General features: G+C 41.1%; 1 protein-coding gene and 1 pseudogene across 1 annotated transcript; one reads left to right on the top strand and one right to left on the bottom strand.

Moving 5' to 3' along the window:
* The first annotated feature begins 13,359 nt into the window (after positions 1 to 13,359).
* On the top strand, positions 13,360 to 14,828 carry LOC118623752 (neugrin-like). The gene is given in 4 exon segments (XM_036251536.1): positions 13,360 to 13,388; positions 13,390 to 13,458; positions 13,460 to 13,517; positions 13,869 to 14,828. Coding segments are annotated over 4 exon segments (1,116 nt in total).
* Positions 14,829 to 19,251: 4,423 nt separating this feature from the next.
* Positions 19,252 to 22,938, bottom strand: LOC118624643 (annotated as a pseudogene).
* Between the last annotated feature and the right edge of the window lie 703 nt (positions 22,939 to 23,641).

The raw sequence follows: 23,641 nt of genomic DNA, 5'->3' as shown, positions 1-23,641 counted from the left end.
TGTGTTTTGTGTCCTTGCTGTATGTCCAATGTTCCTTTACCTTGAATTTCCCAATTAAGCCAATACATCTTCCTTTTGCCTAAGCCACTTCGAGTTGGATTTCTGTCACTGGTAAATAAGAGTTCTGATTAATGATCTCAGTAAGATTTGTTTAAAGAAGAGACTTTCCATCAAGCTATAAGTGTTCTTATCTCAGTGGCTTTTCTTAGAATGGAGAGTAAAATTTTAAATATTAATGTATATATTTTGGGAGAAGGAACACATGTATGAATGTAAAATTATTTTTTAAGTTTAAAAGAATACACATCAAATAACAGTTGCTTATTTCTGAAGACAGCATAAGAAGAGTAGAATTGAGGGTAACAATCAAAAGAGCCTTTAATCTGTAATGTTCCACTTTTAAAAATAAGGATGTATACCTAATTGTGATTTTAAAATTAGTAACAAAATAATACTGTTAAAGCAAGGTTCATCTTTCCTCTTTTCTACCAGCCCATTTCTGAATAATTCAGTCTTAAAGCAAGGTAAGCAAGCATGCTGAGTAGAGATGGTGGTGTGTGGCAGGAGACACAATGACCAGAAAGAAATGTCAGGACCTAAGAAGGTTGAAGAGGGAGTACATGAAGGAAGGTTGCCTGGTGAGGTGTTAAAGCCCAAGTGGGGTGTTAAGGGGATATACACAGAAGGAGAGGACACAGGAGATTTGATATATATAAGAATTTTGTTCAAATAAGTAGATCTACTAAGGGAAGTGGAAACCAGAGTTGTTACTGAGAAGGTAGTAAGAAATACAAAAAAGGAGAAAACTAGAATGAACCCTGAGACATTGGATTGGAATTGAAGATATCTATATGAAGTCAACAGATAGATGATAGATAGATAGATGATGGATAGATAATAGATAGATAGATAGATAGATAGATAGATAGATAGATAGATAGATAATAAATATTTATTTATTTTATACTTTTTTAAACTTAATAATTTATTTTTGTTACAGATGTTTCTCCCTTTTTTCTCCATTGACACCCTCCTCCCCATCCCTCACCCCATTCCTGGCTTTGTTGTTCATGTCCACTGTTCATGCATACATGCATATAAGTTCTGTGATTTATCTCCCCTCCCCCCAACACCCCCTATTCTGAGGGTTGTCAGTTGGTACCCTACTTCCATGTTTCTGGGTCTACCCTGTTCCTCAGATTGTTATGTTCATTATATTCCACAAATAAGTGAGATCATGTGGTATTTGTCTTTTTCTGCTTGGCTTGTTTCGCTTAGGATAATACTTTCCAGGTCCCTCCAAGTCATCTCAAAGGATAAGAGATCTTTCTTTCTTATAGCTGCATAGTACTCCATCGTGTATATGTACCACAGCTTTTTTATCCATTTGTCTACTGATGGACATTTGGGCTGTTTCCAGATCTTAGCTATTGTAAATAGTGCTGCTATGAATATGGGGGTACATATATTCTTTCTGATTGGTGTTTCAGGCTTCTTAGGGTATATTCCTAGAAGTGGGATCACTGGGTCAAATGGCAATTCAATTTTTAATTTTTTTGACACCATAGAGTCAACACCATAGTGTTTTCCATAGTGGCTGCACCAGTCTGCATTCCCACCAGCAGTGTACTAGAGTTCCTTTTCTCCACAACCTCGCCAACACTTGTTGTTTGATGATTTGTTGATGGCAGTCATTCTGACAGGTGTGAGGTGATACCTCATTGTTGTTTTAATTTGCATCTCTCTGACGATTAGTGACGTTGAGCATTTCTTCATATGTCTCTTGGCCATTTGTATGTCCTGTTTGGAGAGGTGTCTATTTAGTTCCTCTGCCCATTTTTTAAATTGGGTTCTTTGTCTTCCTTTTGTTGAGCTGTATGATACTGTATATATTTTGGAAATTAACCCCTTATCTGATGTATCATTGGCAATGATGCTCTCCCATACAGTGGGTTGCCTTTCCATTTTGGTGGTTGTTTCTTTTGCTGTGCAGAAGCTTTTGAGTTTGATGTAGTCCCCTGTGTTCATTTTCTCCTTTGTTTCTGTTGCCTTAGGTGATGTATCAGTGAAAATGCTGCTGCGTAGGATGTCTGAAATTTTGTTGCCCACATTTTCTTCTAGGATTTTTATGGATTCACGAGTCACATTTAAGTCTTTTATCCATTTTGAGTTTATTCTTGTGTATGGTGTAAGTGGATGGTCTAGTTTCATTTTTTTTGCATGTAGCTGTCCAATTTTCCCAACATCATTTATTAAAGAGGCTGTCTTTAGTCCACTGTATGCTCTTGCCACCTTTGTCAAATATTAATTGAGCATATTGTCTTGGGTCCATTTCTGGGTTCTCTGTTCTGTTCCACTGGTCTATCTGCCTGTTCTTGTGCCAGTACCAGGCTGTTTTGATTACAGTGGCTTTGTCGTACAACCTGAAACCTGGAAATGTGATCCCTCCAACTTTGTTCTTCTTTATCAAGTTTGGTGTGGCTATTCGGGATCTTTTTTGGTTTCATATGAACTTTTGAAGTATTTGTTCTAGTTCTGTGAAGTATGTCATTGGTATTTTCATGGGGATTACATTGAATCTATAGATTGCTTTGGGTAATATGGACATTTTAATGATGTTAATTCCTCCAACCCATGAACAAGGTATATGCTTCCACTTTTTTATATCTTCCTATATTTCTTTTTCCAATGTCCTGTAGTTTTCTGCCAAAAGGTCCATTATTTCTTTGGTTAAGTTTATTCCTACGCATCTTAATTTTTTTGTTGTGATGGTAAATGGGATTATTTTTTCAATTTCTCTTTCTGTGAGTTCATCATTGGTGTATAAGAATGCCATCGGTTTTGTGACGTTAATTTTGTATCCTACTACTTTGCCAAATTTATTTATTAAGTCTAGTAGATTTTTGATGGAGTCTTTAGGGTTTTCTATGTAAAATATCATGTCATCTGCAAATAATGACAGTTTCACTTCCTCCTTTCCAATTTGGATCTCTATTATTTTTCTTCCTGTCTGATTTCTGTGGCTAAGACTTCCAGTACTATGTTAAATAAGAGTGGCAAAAGTGGGCATCCCTGTCTTGTTCCTGTTCTTAAGGGAAATGCTTTTAGTTTCTGCCCATTGAGTATTATGTTGGCTGTAGGTCTTTCATATATGGCCTGTATTATGTCGAGATATGATCCCTCTATTCCCAGATTGCTGAGCATTTTTATCAGAAATGGGGGCTGGATTTTGTCAAATGCTTTTTCAGCATCTATTGATTTGATCATGTGGTTTTTATCTTTCCTTTTGTTTATGTGGTGTATCATACTTATTGGTTTGCGAATATTGTACCAGCCTTGCATCCCTGGGATGAATCCCACTTGGTCATGGTGAATAATTTTTTTGATGTATTGCTGGATTCAATTTGCTAGTATTTTGTTCAGGATTTTGGCATCTATGTTCATCAGGGATATTGGCCTGTAGTTTTCTTTCTTTGCAATGTCTTTTTCTGGTTTTGGAATGAGAATTATGCTGGCCTCATAAAACAAGTTTGGAAGTCTTCCTTCTTGAATTTTTTGAAATAGTTTGAGGAGAATGGGTGTTAGTTCTTCTTTGAATGTTTGGTAAAACTCCCCCGTGAAGCCGTCTGGGCCTGGGCTTTTGTTTGCTGGGAGAGTCTTGATTACATCTTCAATTTCTTTTGTTGTTATTGGTCTGTTCAAGTTTTCTATCTCTTCCCGGTCCAGTTTTGGGAGACTGTGTGTTTCTAGAAATTTGTCCATTTCACCTTTATTGTCGAATTTGTTTCCATATAATTGTTCATAGTAGTTGTTAACGATCTTTTGTATTTCTGTGGTGTCAGTTGTTACTTCCCCTCTTTCATTTCTGATTTTGTGTATTTGGGTTCTCTCTCTTTGTTTCTTGGTGAGTCTAGCTAAGGGTCCATCAATCTCATTTATCTTTTCGAAAAACCAGCTCTTTGTTTCATTGATCCTTTGAATTGTTTTTTTTTTTTTTTGGTCTCTATGTCATTTATTTCTGCTCTGATCTATACTATTTTCTTCCTTCTACTTGCCCTGGGGTTTTCTTTTTGTTTGCTTTCTCGTTCTTTAAGTTGTGAGGTTAGATAGTCTATTATAAATTTTTCTTGTTTCTTGAGGTAGGCCTGTCATGCTATGAATTTCCCTCTCAGAACTGCTTTTGGTGCATCCCATAGATTTTGTGTTGTTGTGTGTTCATTTTCATTGGTTTCCAGGAAGTTTTTAATTTCTTCCTTGATCTCCTTGGTAATCCAGTCATTGTTTAATAACATGCTATTTAGCCTCATGTGTTCAAATGTCTTTGCATGTTCTTTTTGCAATTGATTTCTAATTTCATACCATTGTGATCTGAGAAGGTGCTTGATATGATTTCACTGTTCTTGAACTTGTAGAGACTTAATTTGTGTCTTAACATGTGTTCTATCTTTGATAATGTCCCCTGTGCACTTGAGAAGAATGTAAATTCTGTAGTTTTGTAGTGTAATTCTCTGTAGATATCTATTAAATCCATTTGGTCTAGTTCTTCATTTAGAGTCTCTATTTTTTTTTCTAATTTTTTTGTCTAGATAGACAGGATCTATCCAGTGATGTCAGCAGGGTGTTGAAGTCCCCTGCTATGATTGTATTGCTGTCGATTTCTCCTTTGAAGTTCTCCAGAAGATTTTTAATATATTTTGGTGCTCCTATATTGGGTGCATATATGTTTATCAAGGTATGTCTTCCTGTTTGATAGATCTTTTCAATATTACATAGTTGCCTTCTTTGTCTCTAGTTATGGCCTTCATTTTGTAATCTATTTTATCAGATAGAGTATTGCTACCCCAGCTTTTTTTCTTTTCCATTTGCTTGGAAGATTTTTTCCCATCCCTTCACTTTCAACCTATGTGAGTCTTTTGTTGTGAGGTGGGTGTCTTGTAAACAACACATATATGAGTCATGCTTTCTTATCCAATCAGCTACTCTGTGTCTTTTTATGGGAGCATTCAATCCATTTACATTTAAGGTGATTATTGATATGTACTTATTTACTGCCATTTTTGTTTAGTTTGGTTATATTTTTCTTCCTATTTCTTCTACTAATTAGAGTAATCCTTTTAACATTTCTTGCAGTGCTGGTTTGGTGCTAATGTATTCCCTTAGCCTTTTTTTGTCTGTGAACCTCTTTATTTGACCTATTCTGAATGATAGCCTTGCTGGCTGGAGTAATCTTGGATTCAGATCCTTGTTTTTCATGACCTTGATTACTTCATGCCATTCCCTTCTGGCCTATAGTGTTTCTGTTGAGAAGTCAGCTGATAGCCTTATGGGGGTTCCTTTGAAGGTAACCTGTTGTGTTTCTTTTGCTGCTTTTAGGATTCTCTCTTTGTCTTTAATTTTTGGGATTTTTATTACTATGTGTCTTCGTGCAGGCCTGTTTGGGTTCTTCTTAGTCAGGGCTCTCTGTTCTTCTTGAACTTGAATGCCTTCTTCCTTCACCAAATTAGGGAAGTTTTCTTTTACTATTTCTTCAAATACATTCTCTAATCCTCACTTATTTTCTTCTTCTTCAGGGCCTCCTATGATGTGAATATTATTACGTTTCCAGTTGTCCCACAGTTCTTTTAAGCTGTCTCCTTGTTTTTTAATTGTTTTTTTTCCTTTTGGTTTTCTGATTGGTTGATTTGTTTTCTACCCTGTCTTCTAATTCACTGATCTGGTCCTCAGCTTCCTCTACTCTGCTGTTTAGACCTTCCAATGTGTTCTTTATTTCTGTTATGTCACTCTTCATTTCTTCTCGATGGTTTTTAATTTCCAATTGGTTGATTTTAACATTTCTGTGTTTTTACTCATGGTGTTGATGTCCTTACTCATGCTGTTGAGCTTCCTTAAGATTATGGCTCTGAGTTCTAGCTCTGTTAACTTGCTTAACTGCACCTCATTTATCTCATCTTTAGTAGAGTTCTCTTGTTCTTTCATTTGGCATTTGTTTCTTTGTTTCACCATTTTGGCTATCTCAGTGGGCTTTGGAGCCTGCCAAATTTCCCTGTGTGTGTCAGAATAGCCAGAGGTATAAGTATCAGTTAAGGCCTAAGTAGAAAAAGAGAAACCACAACAGTTATTTTAAGAGAGAATTTCACAAAAATAATTGTGAACCAGTGATTGAAAGAACTGAAAGACAAGAAGGGAACACTGAAATTTTGTAGAGGTAGGACTTCAAGAAGCAACTACCACTGGTAACGCTGGGAAAGAAAAGATGTTGGGATTATTTAAATCATGGTGCTCTAAGGAAAGACACCTTCTTCAAGGTGCTGGAAGTGCCATAGGAGCTCAGAGGAAGTTTCTACAGAGCTGGGAGTCAGATGTGTGAGGTGCCAGATGGCTGGTGGTGGTATCTCTGAAGGAGTATAATGAGGCTGTTTTGGAGAGTGTAGAAATGAACTGCAACCTATAGTCAAGTGTTGCTACTGAAGCCAAGTGTTGATGAGAGAATGGAGAACAATTGCTATAGGGACACTGACAGGAACAGTGAGCAAACAGGAAGGAGTGAATCCCTCACCCTTCCACCCTCCTAGTCTCCCTGTAGAGTCTCTGTTAAAAGATCATAATGGGAAGAGCTGGCAGAAGAGAAGTATGATTTTCAGAGTCCCAGGCACAGCAGCATAAAAGAGAGCAAAGAAATGTAGAAACTTAGAGAAAATAGCTTCATAACCAACATACTTCATCCATTTGGCCACTCAGCATCCATTCAATTCTTTCACATATATTGAACTTCTGTAAAAACAAAACAAAACAACATTATGCCTTTGATGACAAGATGCTTTTCATTGTACAAATAAAGACATTTTCTTTCTCTCCCCATAATGAGAAGACACAAAGTCCTAACACTCATTGTATCCACCCATGGATAATAAGCACCATATCCTTCTCTGAAAGATATGTGTATGGCTGGTTTTTAAAAAAATAAGCATCCTTTCACCCTATCCTGTCTCATTAGAGTGAGGACTCAATGCATTTTTCATTTTTCAAGAGAGAAAAATATTCCATTTGAACAGGTTTGTATCTCTGAAAAATTGCTTCATTAAGCTTCAGGCGCTACTATTACTATAGACAGTCAGGGAGTGCCACCAGGGAGCCTCTTCCATTGGCCAAGATGGCATGGGGGGAGGTTCTACACTGAGCATGCCAAAAGCTAGAAAGATGAATGGACAGGGATAAAACCCACCAAAAGCTAGCAAGATAATTGGATAGAAAAAAAGTCCTCCCCTCCTTACCCCTATAGAACCACACACTTGAGCAGGAAGAGGATGTTCTTTGAGACAGAAGTCCACCATTCTCCTAGGTTGTAGCACCTGAATAAACCTCTCTTCTTTAACACCAGCACCTGTCTCACAAGTTTAGCTTTTGTTGCAGGAGGCAGCCAAACCTGTGTTTCAGTTACACTACCTCAAAATGTTATTCCACCTATAATGCTATTGATACCAAACCCAGGTTTGGCCGCCTGCTGCTTTGAAAACCAATGCTTTTGAGAGACAAATGCTGATGTAAGAAAAATGGTTTATTCCAGAGTCTGCAGCCTGAGAAGATGGGAAACTGTTGTTCCAAAGACCATCTTAACATCTCAGTGCAGGAAGAGGTGTTTTTGTTGTTGTTGTTGTTGTTGTTCAGATAGAGTGGGAGGGAGAGAGAGGGAGGGAGAGAGAGAAACATCGACGTGAAAGGGACACATCGAGTGGTTGCCCATCTAGGGCCGGGGACAAACTGCAACTGAGGTACGTGCCCTTAGCGGGAACCAAACCCGGGTCTCTCTGGACCGCAGGCTGATGCTCTAACCGCTGAGCCAAACCAGCCAGGGCATGGAAGAGGTGTTTTGTTTGTTTGTTCGTTTTAAATCCTCACTGGAGGATATTTTTCTATTATCTTCAGATAGAGTGGGAGAGAAGGAGAGAAAGAAACATTGACATAAGATGGATACATTAACTGGTTGCCTCCCACATAACCCTAACCTGGGCTGGGGTCGAACCACAATGTACATGCCCTTAACCAAAATCGAACCTGTGACTGATTAGTCTGAGGGCAATGCTCTAACTGCTGAGCCAAACTGGCCAGGGCAAGGCAGAGGTTTTTATAAGAAGGAAGAGGGAAAACAGAACAAAGAGATCAAGGGGAGAGGATTGAAAACTTCTCTATGTGCAGACCAGCACAGTCCATTCTGATAAGGACCTTGAAACTGGCCAAGGGATGGTTTGGTATACGTCATCCTGGTTTTATGTCATCATAATTTCATGTGATCCTGGTTTTATGGTTGAAGGTTAACAAATCTCCTGAAGCTGAAATGTCTGAAGGTTGGAGTCAGCTTCCTTTGACATTGGTTCCTAGAATTCTTATACAAATATGCCTTTTACCTATGTTACATATTAGTTAGGGTCAGCAAGTCGAGGTCAGTCTGTGTCAGCTGACTTCTTGTGGTTAGTCTGTTGTTAGCTGCAATAGGAACTGAAAACTACTAGTTTCCTATAACATTTTGAATACATGCTCTTAGCAATTGTTAGTTCTCATTATTATTTCTATAATAACAGGGCTGCCAATCTCTTCTGCTCTCTGGGTTAGTATTACTGATTACTATAGCAGTATAAAGCTCTACAGCCAGTTACACTATGTTTACCAGACTTCTGTTTATTTCAGTTGGAGACCCTTTCTAAGAAAGCATTCCCCTCTTCTCTGGAACTTGTCTGGTTGAAATCCCCATCAGCTAACTATCTGGTCCCATGTAACTAATTGAAGAGATATTGCATGGTATACAGGAATCAAATGAAATTATTCCTGGTCTTTGTTTTGTACATCTCTCCTCAATCTGCTTGTTACACCTGATCCAACACACTTTCTGATATTCCTTGAGTACTGCCTTTTTCTGTTCATCTTAGCCTCATCTACTCAGTTGCACCCTTGTATCACTTTTTTGACTAAACACTTGGCACTAGCACCAACCTTAGAACTCGTCTACAAATGACATGTTTCTCTTTCTGTTTGTGCAAACTCTACCCTCTCAAGTAAAAGCTCCTCTTGCTGAGCTCAGCCCAGGACTCGTCAGCTGATCCAGCAGATTGGGCACTGACAATGTCCCTGTGTAGTTGTATAATGACCCTTCTGCTCACACACTCTTGCTGCTTGTATTTTCCAGGCTGACTCTACACAAATGCATAACTCTGCTCTCTATTGCAGCCATGAATTGCAGTTATTCACCTGAGCTTGTTGACTCTTTTATGAATTCTGCCCGTGGCATTCACTTGTTTTGCAAACCTGGCAAAACTCTTTTATCCCAAACCTTTGTTTGGTCTACTCGTGCCAGGCTTGTTCATTTAAGGTCAATTCACTAAATAAGTAGCTATAATCCCTTAATCCTAAATGGCATAAAGCTGATAGCTGCTTCCTTCCAGATCTAGATTTCCCAGAGCATACTCCCTACTACCGAATGACCAAGTTTCAATCTGTGAGCTTTTCTTCTGAGGTTTAATATCTTGAATCTAGAAGGAACCTGAATTTGAAAGATTAGATTACCTTATTTTCAAGGCAGTAGAAACTTCTTTCTAATTTTTTGAAGTCAACGTTTTGACAAAGGCAAATGGACTATTCTAATCTTTGTCAATCTTATTTACTAGGCTCTTATATAAGAACCAATTTTTGCTTTTTAAAATTTGGTTGCCAATAAGATAGGTAAGACATACATCCCTTACACTCTTTCCACTAAAATAAACTGTGTCTGTATCTGCCATTCTACTGAATCACTTAGTCTTTACCCTGATAATTGGCATAATTATGTACAGAGCTCAAAGTCCCAGGACCTATTCTGGATCATCACTCAACTTGTGTGACTAACCATTATTTCCCTTAGGTCATATCCCTGTGGACAGTTGGCATAAATTTAAGATGAAAGACCTTGACCAATTGATTTACAAACATAATTTGATACTGTTGAATAAGTAGGCTGTTAAGGTTATTGTTATAAACCAGTGCTTCTCAACATTGCATTTAGCTATAAATTAGCTGGGGATCTTGTTAAAATGTAGATTCTGGCCTGGCTGGTGTGGCTCAGTGAATTGAGTTTTGTCCCATGGACTGAGAGGTACCAGTTCGATTCCCCATCAGGGCACATGCCTGGGTTGTGGGCTCAATCCCCAGTGAGGGGCTTGCAGGAGGCAGGTGATCAATGTTTCTTTCTCACATTGAGTTTTATTCTCTCTCTCTCTCTAAAAAAAAAAAATCAATAAAAACATTATTTTAAAATGTGGATTCTGATTCAGTAAGTCTGGAGTAGAGCCTGAGATTCTGCATTTTAAAATAAATTCCCAGGTGCCTAACTGGTGTGCCTCAGTGGTTGAGCGTTAACCCATGCATCAAGAGGTTGATGTTCTCTCTCATCGATGTTTCTATCTCTCCCTCTCCCTTCCTCTCTAACATCAATAAGAAAATTTTTTTAAATAAATAAATAAGTTCCCAGGTATGTGAAGGTAATGCCAATGACACTAGTTTATTGAACATTTTTTTGTTGTTGTTGTTTTACTTTTATTAGTCTTTATTTTATGCTGACTTTACTCCTGGGCCATAAGTTTTTGTTTCTTCAGTTTCTTCTGGGATATCTTTTTCTTCTGTGCAACCTCCTCTTCTGGTTTAGGAACAGTCTGCTCTTTCTTAGTGAGGATCATCTCAATGTGGGAGGGAGAGCTCATGTATGGGTGAATCCGCCCAGGAGTTCTGTAAGTCCTATGCCGCATCTTGGGAGCTTTGTTCACCTGGATGGGTTCAATGACCAGAGAATCTACATCTAAACCCTTAAATTCAGCATTGTTCTCTGCATTTTTAAGCATGTGCAAAAATAACTCAGCACTCTTTTTGGGCCATTGACCCTGTATCCAGCCCCATTGTTTCACCTGGGCACACCTACCAACTCCACCATTGTAATGAGGGAAAGGTACACAAAGTGACATCCTTCAGATACTTGGTGACTTTTTTGAATATGCATACCTTTGATGGCCTGGGCAGTTTCCTGAATGTTCTTAAAGTGAACACGAAGATTTGAACCTCTTGATTTGCATGATTTTGTGGGGTTTTCTGGGTCAAGTGAATAGCAAACCATTTTCAGAGGTCACCTCTAGTCACTTTTGAGAAGAGGGAAACATATTTTGAATAGCAAGGTTCTAGATTGTATAAATAGCATCTCCATGTTTTTCAGCATCTCAGGGTAGGTGTCATGAATACCTTTAAAGGCAGATTTCCAAAACTTGATTGTGCACACACTGTGACTTTTGAGATCAGCTAGTAAGAAAAGTAATAAATAATGACAGCTTTAGTACATAATTTGTCTGCTCTCTACTGAAAATCCACTAGTGATAGTAAATACTTTTAAAAAATAAGACAATAAACCTCAAGAAAAAAGAGAAGACTCATAGCAATGAAATTTTACAAGCCAGAAAACAAATAGACAAGTGGTAAATGATTTAGCAGAACTGAAAATATTGAATAACAAGCCAGCAATGGGAAACTAAGGAACAACTCAGTTTAGTTGAAGAATCCCCAAAAGGCTCAAGAATTGGGGTACTAGATATTTCTGGAAATGGGGGTAAAGGAGGGACTGAGAAGAGAATTGTTTGAAAGCCTCTTAAGAAACAGATCATGGCCCAGCTAGTGTGGCTCAGTGGTTGAGCACTGACCCATGCACCAAGATGTCACTGGTTCGATTCCCGGTCATGGTGCATGACCAGGTTGTGGGCCAAATCCCCAGTGAGGGGCATGCAGGAGGCAGCCAATCGATGTTCTCTCTCATCAATGTTTCTATCTCTCTCTCTCCCTCTCCCTTCCTCTCTCTCTAAAATCAATAAAGAAAAAAAATCTAAAAAAAAAAGAAAAAAGAAAAGAAACAGATCATCAGTCCTGGTCGGTTTGGCTCAGAGGTTAGGGCATCGGCCTGAGGACCAATGCATCACGAGTTCGATTCTGGTTAAGGGCACATACCTCGGTTGTAATTTGGTCCTCAGCCCCAGTTGAAGTTGTGTGGGAGGTAACCAATCGATGTGTTTCTCTCATATTGACATTTCTCTCTGTCTCTTCTTCCCTCCTTCCCACTCTATCTGAAGATAAATGGGAAAATATCCTTGGGTGAGGATAAAAAATAAAAAAAAGAAACAGATCTACAGACTCCACCCCCTCCAAAATATATACAGCAACTGTCCCTCACACCTAACAAGAGGGAATAAAACAGTGAGTATCTAGATGAGGAGGGGTGCATTTGGCAGGATGGAGGGCATGGATATTGTACTGAAAATGGAATGGAATGAAAATGTACATAATGAGTGCTAAAACCCTGGACCCCACCTTTTTTACTATATTTGGCAACCAGGATGGTGGCAGCCAGGCACCCTCCAGGTGGGAGACTGGAAAGCTGCTCTGGGGAAGCTGACAAATCCAAGAGAAATAAAATAGGTCTAGGACACTGATTGATATCAGGGATCAACTGAAACAGTCCAGTCAGAGCCAAACAGTGAAGATCATAATTGATGAGCACCAGCAATTTGTAGTTCTTTAGTTCCTCCCTGTTAAGTGTGAGCAAATAGTTAAGGATCAACAGACGTTAGAAGAAAATTTGAAGCATGAAATTCAGAGACCAAAATGAGCTGACAGAATAAAGCCACCTGTAGGACACAGAAAATACAAGGGGGTGGGGGGGCAGAGAACATAAACAAATACTCTCAATATCTTCTGAGAAATAACAGAAAATATTGCACACATGAAACAAGAAGAGGACGATATTAAAAAAAGGAACATTCAGCCCTGGCCAGTTTGGCTCAACGGTTAGAGCATTGGCTCACGGACCGGAGAGTCCTGGGTTTGGTTCCTGCTAAGGGCACGCGCCTCGGTTGCGGTTTGTCCCCGGCCCCCAGTTGGGGTTGTGCGGGTAGCAGCTAGTTGATGTGTCTCTCTCCCATCGATGTTTCTCTCTCTCTCTCTCCCTCCCCCTGTATCTAAAGATAAATGCAAAAATGTCCTCAAGTGAGGATAAAAAAATTAAACAAAAAGAAAGAAAAAGAAACATTCAGCCCTGGCCAGTTTTCTCAATGGTTAGAGCGTCAGCCCACAAACCGAAGGGTTACAGGTTTGATTCCCAGTGAAGGGCATGTACCTAGGTTGCAGGTTCAATCCCTGGCCCCTGTTGAGGTCATGCAGGAGGCAACCAATTGATGTGTCTCTCTCACATTGATGCCCCCCCCACACACACACACACTCTATCTGAACAAAAAATGGAAAAATGTCCTCAGGTGAGGATTAAAAAAACAAAAACCAAAACGGACTGAAGGTAGTTCTGTCAACATGGCGGGTACTCTGAGGCTCTTGCTCGGCGCACCTGTCTGCTGCCGTGGCTCGCTGTGGGTTCGCCACCCACGGGGTGGCAGGCCCAGGATCCACCGGCGGAGCTGGACCCTGTTTCTGACTGGGTACCGGTGGAGCGGGAGCTGCAGGAGGTGGAGAGATACCAGCTCCTTCCCGGCCCTCAGCCCCAAGCAGGGCCTCACGCCCGGTGTCCAGGCCGCGCTCCCTGGGCGCCGGGCGTCCTGCCCCGCATTCGGCGGCCCCTGTTACCCTTTTCACAGGCCGGGGGCAGGTGTTCAGCTCTTTTGGGACCACGGGTCCCTTCATCAGTGACGTATTCCATCACCCATTTAGAGAGAGCAGCTTGCTTAGGGGCTGTTGTTCTGGGGTTAGGTTTCAGGGGCGGTGTACAAAGAGAAGAGGGCTGGGCGCTCCATGCTTTAGCCCAAGACTCTTCGACCACCCATCCTGCTTCCACGCACGCCTTCTGCCATTGGGTTCTCTCCCCCAGCGCCCTGAAACGACAGAAAAAAGCTATTCGTTTCCAGAAAATTCGGAGGCAAATGGAGCCGCCAGGTGCCCCATCCAGGACTCTGACGGGGGAAGCCATGGAGCAGTTCTGGTATTTACATAAAGAATTTTTAGAGTCCTGGTCAGTTCCCAGATTGGCTGAAGGCTTTGATGTTAGCACTGATGTGATCAGAAGGGTTTTAAAAAGCAAGTTGGTACCCACATTGGAGCAGAAACTGAAGCAGGATCAAAAAGTCCTTAAGAAAGCTGGGCTTGCCTACTCGCTCCGCCAGCTTCCAGGCTCTGGGGATACCTGTAGGCTGCTCTCTGCAGGCCACGCTGTGTCAGGAGGTGAAGCCTCACCCCAAGGCCAGGGTCACAGCACGGCTTTGAAAGTGATAGAACCGAATACTCACAGTACATACACACTGGGGAGACAGAAAGGAAGAAATAAAGGAATCCAGAGCCTGGAGAAGGAGAGCGTTGGGCCTGTCGCTGCAGCTGGAAGTCATCAGAGAGAGCTGCAGAAGTACTCCACCAGTGACTCTGAGGGCACCAGAAGAACCAACAGTGAAGGACTGCCAAGTGCAAAGAAGCTGAGAGAGAAGGCAGAACTGGGTGACCAGAACTTCAGCAGCAAAGTAGTGCAGAGGGGGCGTGAGTTCTTTGATGACAATGGGAACGGAACGTCCTGTACAGAATTTGAACTGGAACCTGGCTTGTGGAAATGTCACATGAAACAGCTGGGCAAGTCAAGTTATGTGAGCTGCCTGGATTTCTGTGTATGGATTATCCACCTTGGAATAAGAGGAAGTGATGAGCCTGGAAATGGAGGGAAGAGCTGCTTGGATTTCAATCGGACAAGAGACAGTGAACTTCACAGGGCAGATGTGTATGGGGGCAGCATGAATGACTGGCTAGGTATAGTCTGGTTTCCTGGAGCATGGCTCCTGTTCTAACCCATGTGGATATTCAGTACTCACCCTTCTTGCGTAGGCTATGTGTCAAAACCAGCCAATGTCACATGTGTTAGGAGTTTCTGTTGTACTTGCAATATATGTTTGGGAGAAATTGAAAAGTTTGCCTTCTGACTTCATTTACTTCTTGATTAATGAACACTAACAGTTCTGGAACTGCTTAGTCAATTGGTTGTTTTCATTATGTGCAAAATGAAGTGAAATGCAGCAAAAAAAAAAAAAAAAAAAGGAAAGAACAACTGAGCAAATTTTAAAAACAATAATTAACTCTAGAGAAAATAACATGTTCTTCAGGGAATCAAATGTAATTATTTGCATAGTATTATGTAAACACTGAGTACCAGTCAGGCTACATTTCTGCAAAACTAAGCTGGAAGGGGGTTGGCAATTGGAATATACTTGGGGGTGGAGTGAGAGTGGTGGCAAAACAGGTTAAAATCTCACCTCCCACAGTGAGAATAAATAGAAAATACCCAAATCAAAATCAAACAAAAGTGTGTTATTTATACTTATGGCGGTAAATACTAAAATAATCACTAAATGAATCCAAAGTGTTGTCCTCAGTGGATTGGGAAATGGAGGGAGAGAGGGGGAAGGAGTTTCTGTTGGTTTTCATAGCAACATGAAAGTATTGTCAGTGTGCCCATATACTTTTTTTTTAATGTCAATTTTGTAAAACTAAAAAACACAATTTAAAAGGGAGTGAGAGAGAAGGGCTCTCTTATTTTTATAAGCAGTCATCTGTCGCAAAGACTAAAGCTGTGGTTTGGGGGACATTTCAAAGTATAAAGAAGAAAATAAAAAGCAAAAGAAAATAATAGGCCAGATATAATTGCTATTAAGATTTCAGCTGCTAAGATTCAGTATTTCCTCCCAGCTGAGCATTTAACCTAGCACAGTTCTGTTGCACTCCAGGATTCAATTAAATGGAACAAACATGAGCTTACACCTTCCATGTGCCAGGCATTGCATTAGTGCTAAGAACATTGAGGTAAAGACACGGTTTCTGTCCTCTAATTCTGTTTTGGGTTAGACTTACTCTAATAGAGGTAAAAGCAACACGGAGTTTTAATTCCTGGAGCAATCCCCTTTCTTCATTTCTTTTTTTTTTTTTCCTTATCCTCACCCGAGGACATTTTTGCATTTATTACAGATAGAGCAGGAGGGTGAGAGGGAGGGAGAGAGAGAAACATCGACGTGAGAGAGACACATCAAGTGGCTGCCACCCACACGACCCCAATCGGGGCCGGGGACAAACTGCAACCAAAGTACGTGCCCCTAGTGGGATCGGAACCTGGGACTCTCTGGTCCGCCAGCCAACGCTCTAACCACTGAGCAACTGGCCAGGGCCCCTTCTTCATTTCTTATTAACAAACCAACACTGAGGTTATAAAGCTTAATCTTTGTGGCTCCATAAGTTCTAGAAAGAGAAAAACTTTTGCCAAGGCCAGTAATATACATTTAAAATGAGCAAGCAGACCAGAAACAGACTCATAGATACAGAGAACTTTTTGTTGCTTGCCAGATGGGTGGGCTGGAGGTATGGGTGAAAAAGATGAAGGAATTAAGAAGTACAAATTGACTGTTAGACTGATGAACCTCAAAGGAAAGGAGGGAGGGCGGGTGGAATGAGATAAACCAAAGAATTTCTATGCATATATGCATAACCAATGGACACTGACAATAGTGTGGGGAAGGCTGGAGGGGGGCAGGATTGGGGAAGAGGGGGGTCAATGGGGAAAAAAAGATGGACATCTGTAATACGTTCAACAATAAAGGTGAGTTAAAAATAAATAAATTAAATGAAATGAAACACACTGCCCAGCTGGCATGGCTCAGTGGTTGAGCGTCAACCCATGTATCAAGAGGTCGCCAGTTTGATTCCTGGTCAGGGCACATGCCCAGGTTGTGGGCCTGATTCCCAGTGTGGGGCATGCAGGAGGCAGCCAATTGATATTCTCTCTCATTGATGTTTCTGTCTCTCTTTCCTTCTCCTTTCCTCTCTATCTAAAAATCAATTAAAAGGAAAAAAAAGTCTTATAAAAAAATAAAATGAAATGAAACACACTACAGGCAAATCAGGAATTTACCAAATTTAATTCTTATTATATACTTGCTACCGACAAAAAAGGTCAAGTATAGTAAGTGCTTCCAGACCTTTGGCTGACATAATGAAGAGTGACTTAGTCATCCTTGTTATGACTTCAGTATAAAGCTGGGGAAGTGCAGTGTCCTGGTGACTCCAGATGCTTTATTTCCCTGTTTTATAATCCTAATAAGAAAATAAAATTCTGCTCAGTCATTGTGGCTCAGTGGTTAAGTGTCGACCCATGCACCAAGAGGTCACCAGTTGGATTCCCTATCAGGGCACATGCCCAGGTTGTGGGCCTAATCCCCAGTGGGGGGCATGCAGGAGGCGGCCAGTGGATGTTCTCTCTCACTGATGTTCTGTCTCTCTCTCCCTCTCTCTCTCTAGCATCAGTAAAAAAAAAAAAATTTTTTTTTAATTAAATTCTGCACGCTTTAAACCAATTGGGTCAGGAAAGCCATAACTTCTTCTCTTCTATCAATCAGATGAAGGAAAAAATTAAACAAGGAGCCCTGGCCGGTTTGGCTCAGCGGTTAGAGCATCAGCCTGCAGTCCAGAGAGACCCGGGTTTGGTTCCCACTAAGGGCATGTACTTCGGTTGCAGTTTGTCCCCGGCCCTGGTTGGGTCGTGCGGGTGACAGCCACTCGATGTGTCCCTTTCACGTTGATGTTTCTCTCTCTCTCTCCCTCCCACTCTATCTGAACAACAACAACAAAGAAAAAAAAAGAAACAAAAAATTAAACAAGGAAACAGGTAAGAAAATGTTTTGCACCAGACATGTGAGAGAGAGACATCAATTGGTTGCCTCTCACACCCTGACCAGAGCAGGGATCGAACCTGCAATCCAGGTACGTGCCCTTGACAGGAAATCAAACCCAATACTCTTCAGTCTGTGGCTGATGCTTTAACCACTGAGCCAAACCAGCCAGGGCTATGCTATCTTCTTAACAAGCTTCTGATTGGTTTTCTTGCCTATCTAATTCATGAGAAGTAAGATATTTTACAATTATTATTAGATGATAATATATCTTATATGTCAGACATAGTTTTAATCATTTTGTGAACATCATCTCATTTAAACTTCACAATAACTTATTTTATAGTTAAGGAAACCTAGGTACAGAGAAGCTAAGGAACTTTTTCAAGGTTACATAGTTGGTAAGTGGTAGAGCCAGGATCCAATCCTGGACAGGCTGGCTCCAGGCTACCTCCTCTTTGGCTATCTTTTCTTAAGCTCAATGTAACTCATTACCCCTATGTCAGAACCCTACCATACTCACACTTGTTGCAGTGTGTCAAGAACATGCAAGTAATGTAAACACGACACATTCCAGGCCTGTTTTCTTGCCCCAATGAAACTCAGGAATTTCTCAAGACACTTCAGCATGACACTAGCAAACCATCTCTTGGGTAGAGTTATTTCTAAGATGATTCACCTCACATTCAAAGAGTGATATGATTTCTAACTTTATTCTCAAATTTTGAGATTATCTCCTCACTTTGAGCTGATAGCTGCCTTATGCATCAACTAGGGATTCGACATTTATGAGTGAAGTAATAACATGTGATTGTGTTGATCTGCCAAAGAAGTGAAAAAAGGACAGGAAGACTCTATGGTTGAATTAAACCTGGTTAATTGGCAGTGATTATTTATTCAAGTAACTTTAAAACTTTGTCATTATCTTGTTTTATTTACTTTGGAAAGAAAAAGAAAGTGTAATCTGTTGTCATAATAATGACTTTAGAACTGCGACCCTGGAATCAGACAGACATAGATTTGAAAGATTCTTCACGCTTTAAACCAATTGGGTCAGGAAAGCCATAACTTGTCTTGCTTGTCTTGTATCAATCTGATGAAAGAAACATTAAACATGTCATTTAAATATATGTAAGACTTTTCTTTTTGCTGTTCTGATTGGGTGGTTCTTTCTTTCTTTCTTTCTTTCTTTCTTTCTTTCTTTCTTTCTTTCTTTCTTTCTTTCTTTCTTTTTCTTCACAGTGAGTGTCCTTTATTTTTACTACTTATAGAAAACAGGTATTTAGAGTTCAAAGTTTATATTAAAAAATGACCAGCATGCCCTGGCTGATTTGGCTCAGCGGTTGGAGTGTCGGCCTGCGGACCAGAGAGTCCCGGGTTCAGTTCCCATTAGGGGCATATACAAAAAAAAAATGACCAGCAGCAGTTTGGAGCATTTCAACAATGATTATGAACTCCTCCTTGCTGACACAAACAAGGCTATTATTCCATGTTCAAAAAACAAGATTTGTCCCAAGTGGACATGCTGTACATCCTATGGATACTCAGGCCACACTGCCTAGGACTCATTTGTGACTGTGTCTTCTTTCATTTCCTCTTCACCATCGTTGGTGGGGACTGCTTTGCATTCTCTGCCAAGTATCTGACCCGACTGCCTCAAGCCTTTCAGCCGCTCTTCAGCCAGAGTTGATGCATTTGCTATGGCATTCTCTTTTATTTTTATCCTCACCTGAGGATACTTTTTTATCTTCAGATAGAGTGGGAGAGAGAGAGAGAGAGAAACATTGACATCAGAGAAACACATCAATTGGTTGCCTCCCGCACGAGCCCGACCAGGGCTTGGGACCGAATCACAAATGAGGTACGTGCCCTTGACCCGAATTGAACCTGTGGCTCTTTGTTCCACGGGCTGACACTCTACCGTTGATCCAAACTGGCCAGAGCTGCTATAGCGTTCTTGATCACTTCTACATCCCCTGGAGATGGGCCACCTTTATTTTTGTCAGTTTGTCAAATGAGCACCTGGATTGAAAGTTTTGCTTCTCCTGGCAATACCCTTTGCAAGTTGTGCCCACTGTTTGCCCTTGAACATTTTCTCTGCTTCCAGATGCTTATTTATTTATTTTTTATCCTCACCCGAGGTTATAGTTCAGATAGAGTCGGGGGGGGGGGGGGAGAGAAAGAGACAGAGAGAGAGAGAGAAACATCGATGTGAAAGGGACACATCGAGTGGTTGCCATCCACACAACCCAACCAGGGCCGGGAACAAACTGCAACCGAGGTACATGCCCTTAGCAGGAACTGAACCGGGGTCTTTCCAGACTGCAGGCCAATGCTCTAAATGCTGAGCCAAACCGGCCAGGGCCCAGATGCTTTTTTAGTTTCACCTTCTAGAAATCCAGTACTCTGACTTTTGAAACTTTATAAATTACATACAGTCTGTAATGTTTCTTATTTGTTACAGGATTTTATTTTAATTTATTTTTTATTTTATTTATTTATTTATTTATTTATTTATTTATTTATTTAATCCTCACCCGAGGACATTTTTCCATCTTTTTTTGTACAGATAGAGTGGGAGGGAGAGAGAGGAAGAGAGAGAGAGAGAAACATCGACGTGAAAGGGACACATCGAGTGGCTGCCACCCGCACGACCAACCAGGGCCGGGGACAAACTGCAACCAAAGTACGTGCTCTTAGCGGGAACCGAACCCGGGTCTCTCTGGACCGCAGGCGGACGCTCTAACCGCTGAGCCAAACTGGCCAGGGCTATTTTTTATTTTTTTAGTCATTATTGTTGAATGTATTACAAATGTTCCTCATTTTTCCCCCATTGACCCCCTCCACCCCACTCCCGCCCCACTCCCTCCTTTTCCCACACTGTTGTCTGTGTCCATCGGTTATGCATATAAGTTCTTTAGTTTATTTCTTCCCACCCCCGAACCCCCTTCCCTTTGAGGTTTGTCAGTCTAGCAACCAATTTGTACTTCTTAATCCCTTCACCTTTTTCACCCATTCCCCCAACCCCCTCCCATCTGGCAACCAACAAAATGTTCTCTGTATCTATGAGAATGCTTCTGTTCTGCCTGTTCATTTTGTTTGTAGATTCAATTGTCAATAGATATGTATTCATTGCCATTTTGTTTGTTCATATATTTTATTTTTTTCCTCAAAAAGACCCTCCAACATTTCATATAATAAGTTTGGTGGTGATGAACTCCTTTAACTTTTTCTTGTCTGGGAAAGTCTTTATATGGCCATCGATTCTAAATGACAGCTTTGCAAGATAGAGTAATCTTGGTTGTAGTTTCTTGCTTTTCATCACTCTGAATATTTCTTGCCACTCCCTTCTAGCCTGAGAAGTTTCTTTAGAGAAATCAGCTGACAACCTTATGGGAACTCCCTTGTAGGTAACAAACTGCTTTTCTCTTGCTGTTTTTAAGATTCTCTCTTTGTCTTGAACCTTTTGCATTTTGATGATGATGTGTCTTGGTGTGGGCCTCTTGGGGTTTATCTTGTTTGGGACTGTCTGTGCTTCCTGGACTTGGATGTCTGTTTCCTTCACCAAGTTAGGGAAGTTTTGTGCCATTATTGTTTCAAATAGGTTTTCGATTTCTTGTTCTCTCTCTTCTCCTTCTGGCACCCCCAAGATGCAAATGTTGGCACGCTTGAAGTTGTCCCAGAGGCTTCTTACACTATCTTCATTTTTTGGATTCTTTTTTCTTTTTGCTGTTCTGATTGGGTGTTTTTTGCTTCCTTATATTCCAAATTGATGGTTTGCTTCCTTATATTCCAAATTGATGGTTGCATATTGAATCTGTGTAAATTATTCTTTATTTCAGTTAGTACCTCCTTATTTTTGACTGTGCATCCTTCATTTCTGACTGGTCCTTTTTTCATGCTCTTGAGGCCCTCACTAAGTTAATTGAGCATCCTTATAAGCAGTATTTTGAACTCAGCATCTGTTAGGTTGCTTATCTCCATTTCGCTTAGTTCTTTTCTTGGGGTTTTGTTCTGTTCTTTCATTTGGGACCTGTTTCTTTGTCTTCTCATTTTGGCTGCCTCCCTGTGTTTGTTTCTATGTATTATTTGACAAGAGGTATGGGACTAGCTGAGACCAGATGCTGCTTGTTTGAAAGAACTTAGGAAAATCTGAAGCAGGATCCAAGACAGGCCAATCCTATGGTGAAGCAACTGGCAACAGCTTGGGTGGGCCTGAAAGTTGGGTGGGGCGGGGCCTCAGGGAGTCAGCAGGGCGGGGCTACCAGTGTGAACCAGGTTGCTGGAGTCCCAGATATGGCGACTGTCTGCTGCCCGGGGAAGGGCTCACCAAAGGAACAAAGGCCTCTGACAGCACGTTTATCCCAGAGAAAGCCCCCTCTCCAGCCCTCGCTCCAATGCCAAACAACTCAGTTCTTCCCTGTGTGTCTCTGGTGACCCTGGAGCTGCCTCCCCTCCAAGCTTAGAGGGAGTGAGTCTGATAAGTCCGTTTGCTGTGCGCGGGCCCTTTAAGAGGAGCTGCCTGGGGCTCCAGCCGCCTCAGCTTCCCTGAGCCTCAGTTCCTGCTGGTTTTCCCAGCCAGAAGTTATGGGGACTTCTCTTCCTGGCACTGGAACCCTGAGAGGGGCGCCTGGTGTGGGGCGGGGACCCCTCAGTCCCCAGGAAGGACCTTTCCAGCCGAGGTGTCCTCCTGATTTTTATCCAACACACGTGGGTGTGGGACCAGCCCGTCTGCCTCCCCCCCTCCTACTAGTCTCGAGGTGGCTGCTTCTTTAATTCCGTAGTTGTAGGACTTTCATTCAGCTTGATTTCAGGTGGTTTTGAATGATGATTTTCTGTAGTGTAGTTGTAGCTTTGATGTGGTTGTGGGAGGACGCGATACCACGTTTACCTACGCCGCCATCTTGACAGGAATTTGTTACAGGATTTCTTAGAATACTTAGCTAAGTCAGTGATTTGAGAGATACCAAAGGGTCCAGATCACCCAGTTCCACAGAGTGTTATTGGTGATACGACATATTCTATTGTTGTTCACCAATGATGTTTTCAGTCTTCTCAACAAAGGAAAATCATCCAGTTTCCTGATTTCATTGTCAGAAAAATCAATAGCATCAAACTGGTTTAAGGTTACACCCAGATTTTCAATTACAGGAATTTTATATTCCTGGAGGTCTAGCTTGTGGTTCCACATGGTGTTGGTATACTGCACCACCTGCTTGGTCAGCTCCACCATCAGCTTCACCATCCTGCTCCTCCTGCTAATTGGGTATTTTCTATGTTCTTAGGTTCCCAATCTCTGATTTGATACTCTGCTTCATCTTGTCCACTGTTGATTCACTGTAATGTATTCTTTTTAAAAAAAATCTTTTTATTTAAATGTTTTTATTGATTTTAGAGAGGGAAGAAGGGCAAGGGAGAGAGATAAAAACATCAATGAGAGACATCGACTGGCCATGTCTTGCATGCCCCCCACTGGGGATCTGGCCCACTACCTGGGCATGTGCCCTGACCAAGAATCGAACTGGCAACCTCTTGGTGCATGGGTCAACGCTCAACCACTGAGCTACACCGGCCAGGCTCCCTGTAATGTATTCTTCATTTTAGTTAATATATTCTTCATTTTTGACTGGTTCCTTTTTATGTTTTCTAGTTCTGCTTTTATGTTTCCTCTTTGTTAAAGTTCTCACTAAGTTCATCTAAGTTCATTGAGCATCCTTGTAACCAGTGTTTTGAACTCTGCATTTAGTAGATTGCTTGTCTTTATTTTGTTCAGTTCTTTTTCTGGAGTTTTGTTCTGTTCTTTCATTTGGGACATGTTTCTTTGTCTCCTCATTTTGGCTGCCTCCCTGTGTTTGTTTCTATGTATTAGGTAGAGCTGTTGCGTCTCATGGGCTTGGTAGAGTAGTAGGTGTTCTGTAGGGTCCAGTGGCACAGCCTCTCTGATCACC

Source organism: Molossus molossus, unplaced genomic scaffold (genome assembly GCF_014108415.1).
Source record: "Molossus molossus isolate mMolMol1 unplaced genomic scaffold, mMolMol1.p scaffold_m16_p_10, whole genome shotgun sequence".
NCBI lineage: Eukaryota > Metazoa > Chordata > Mammalia > Chiroptera > Molossidae > Molossus > Molossus molossus.
This window is presented reverse-complemented; position numbering and strand designations above follow the sequence as displayed.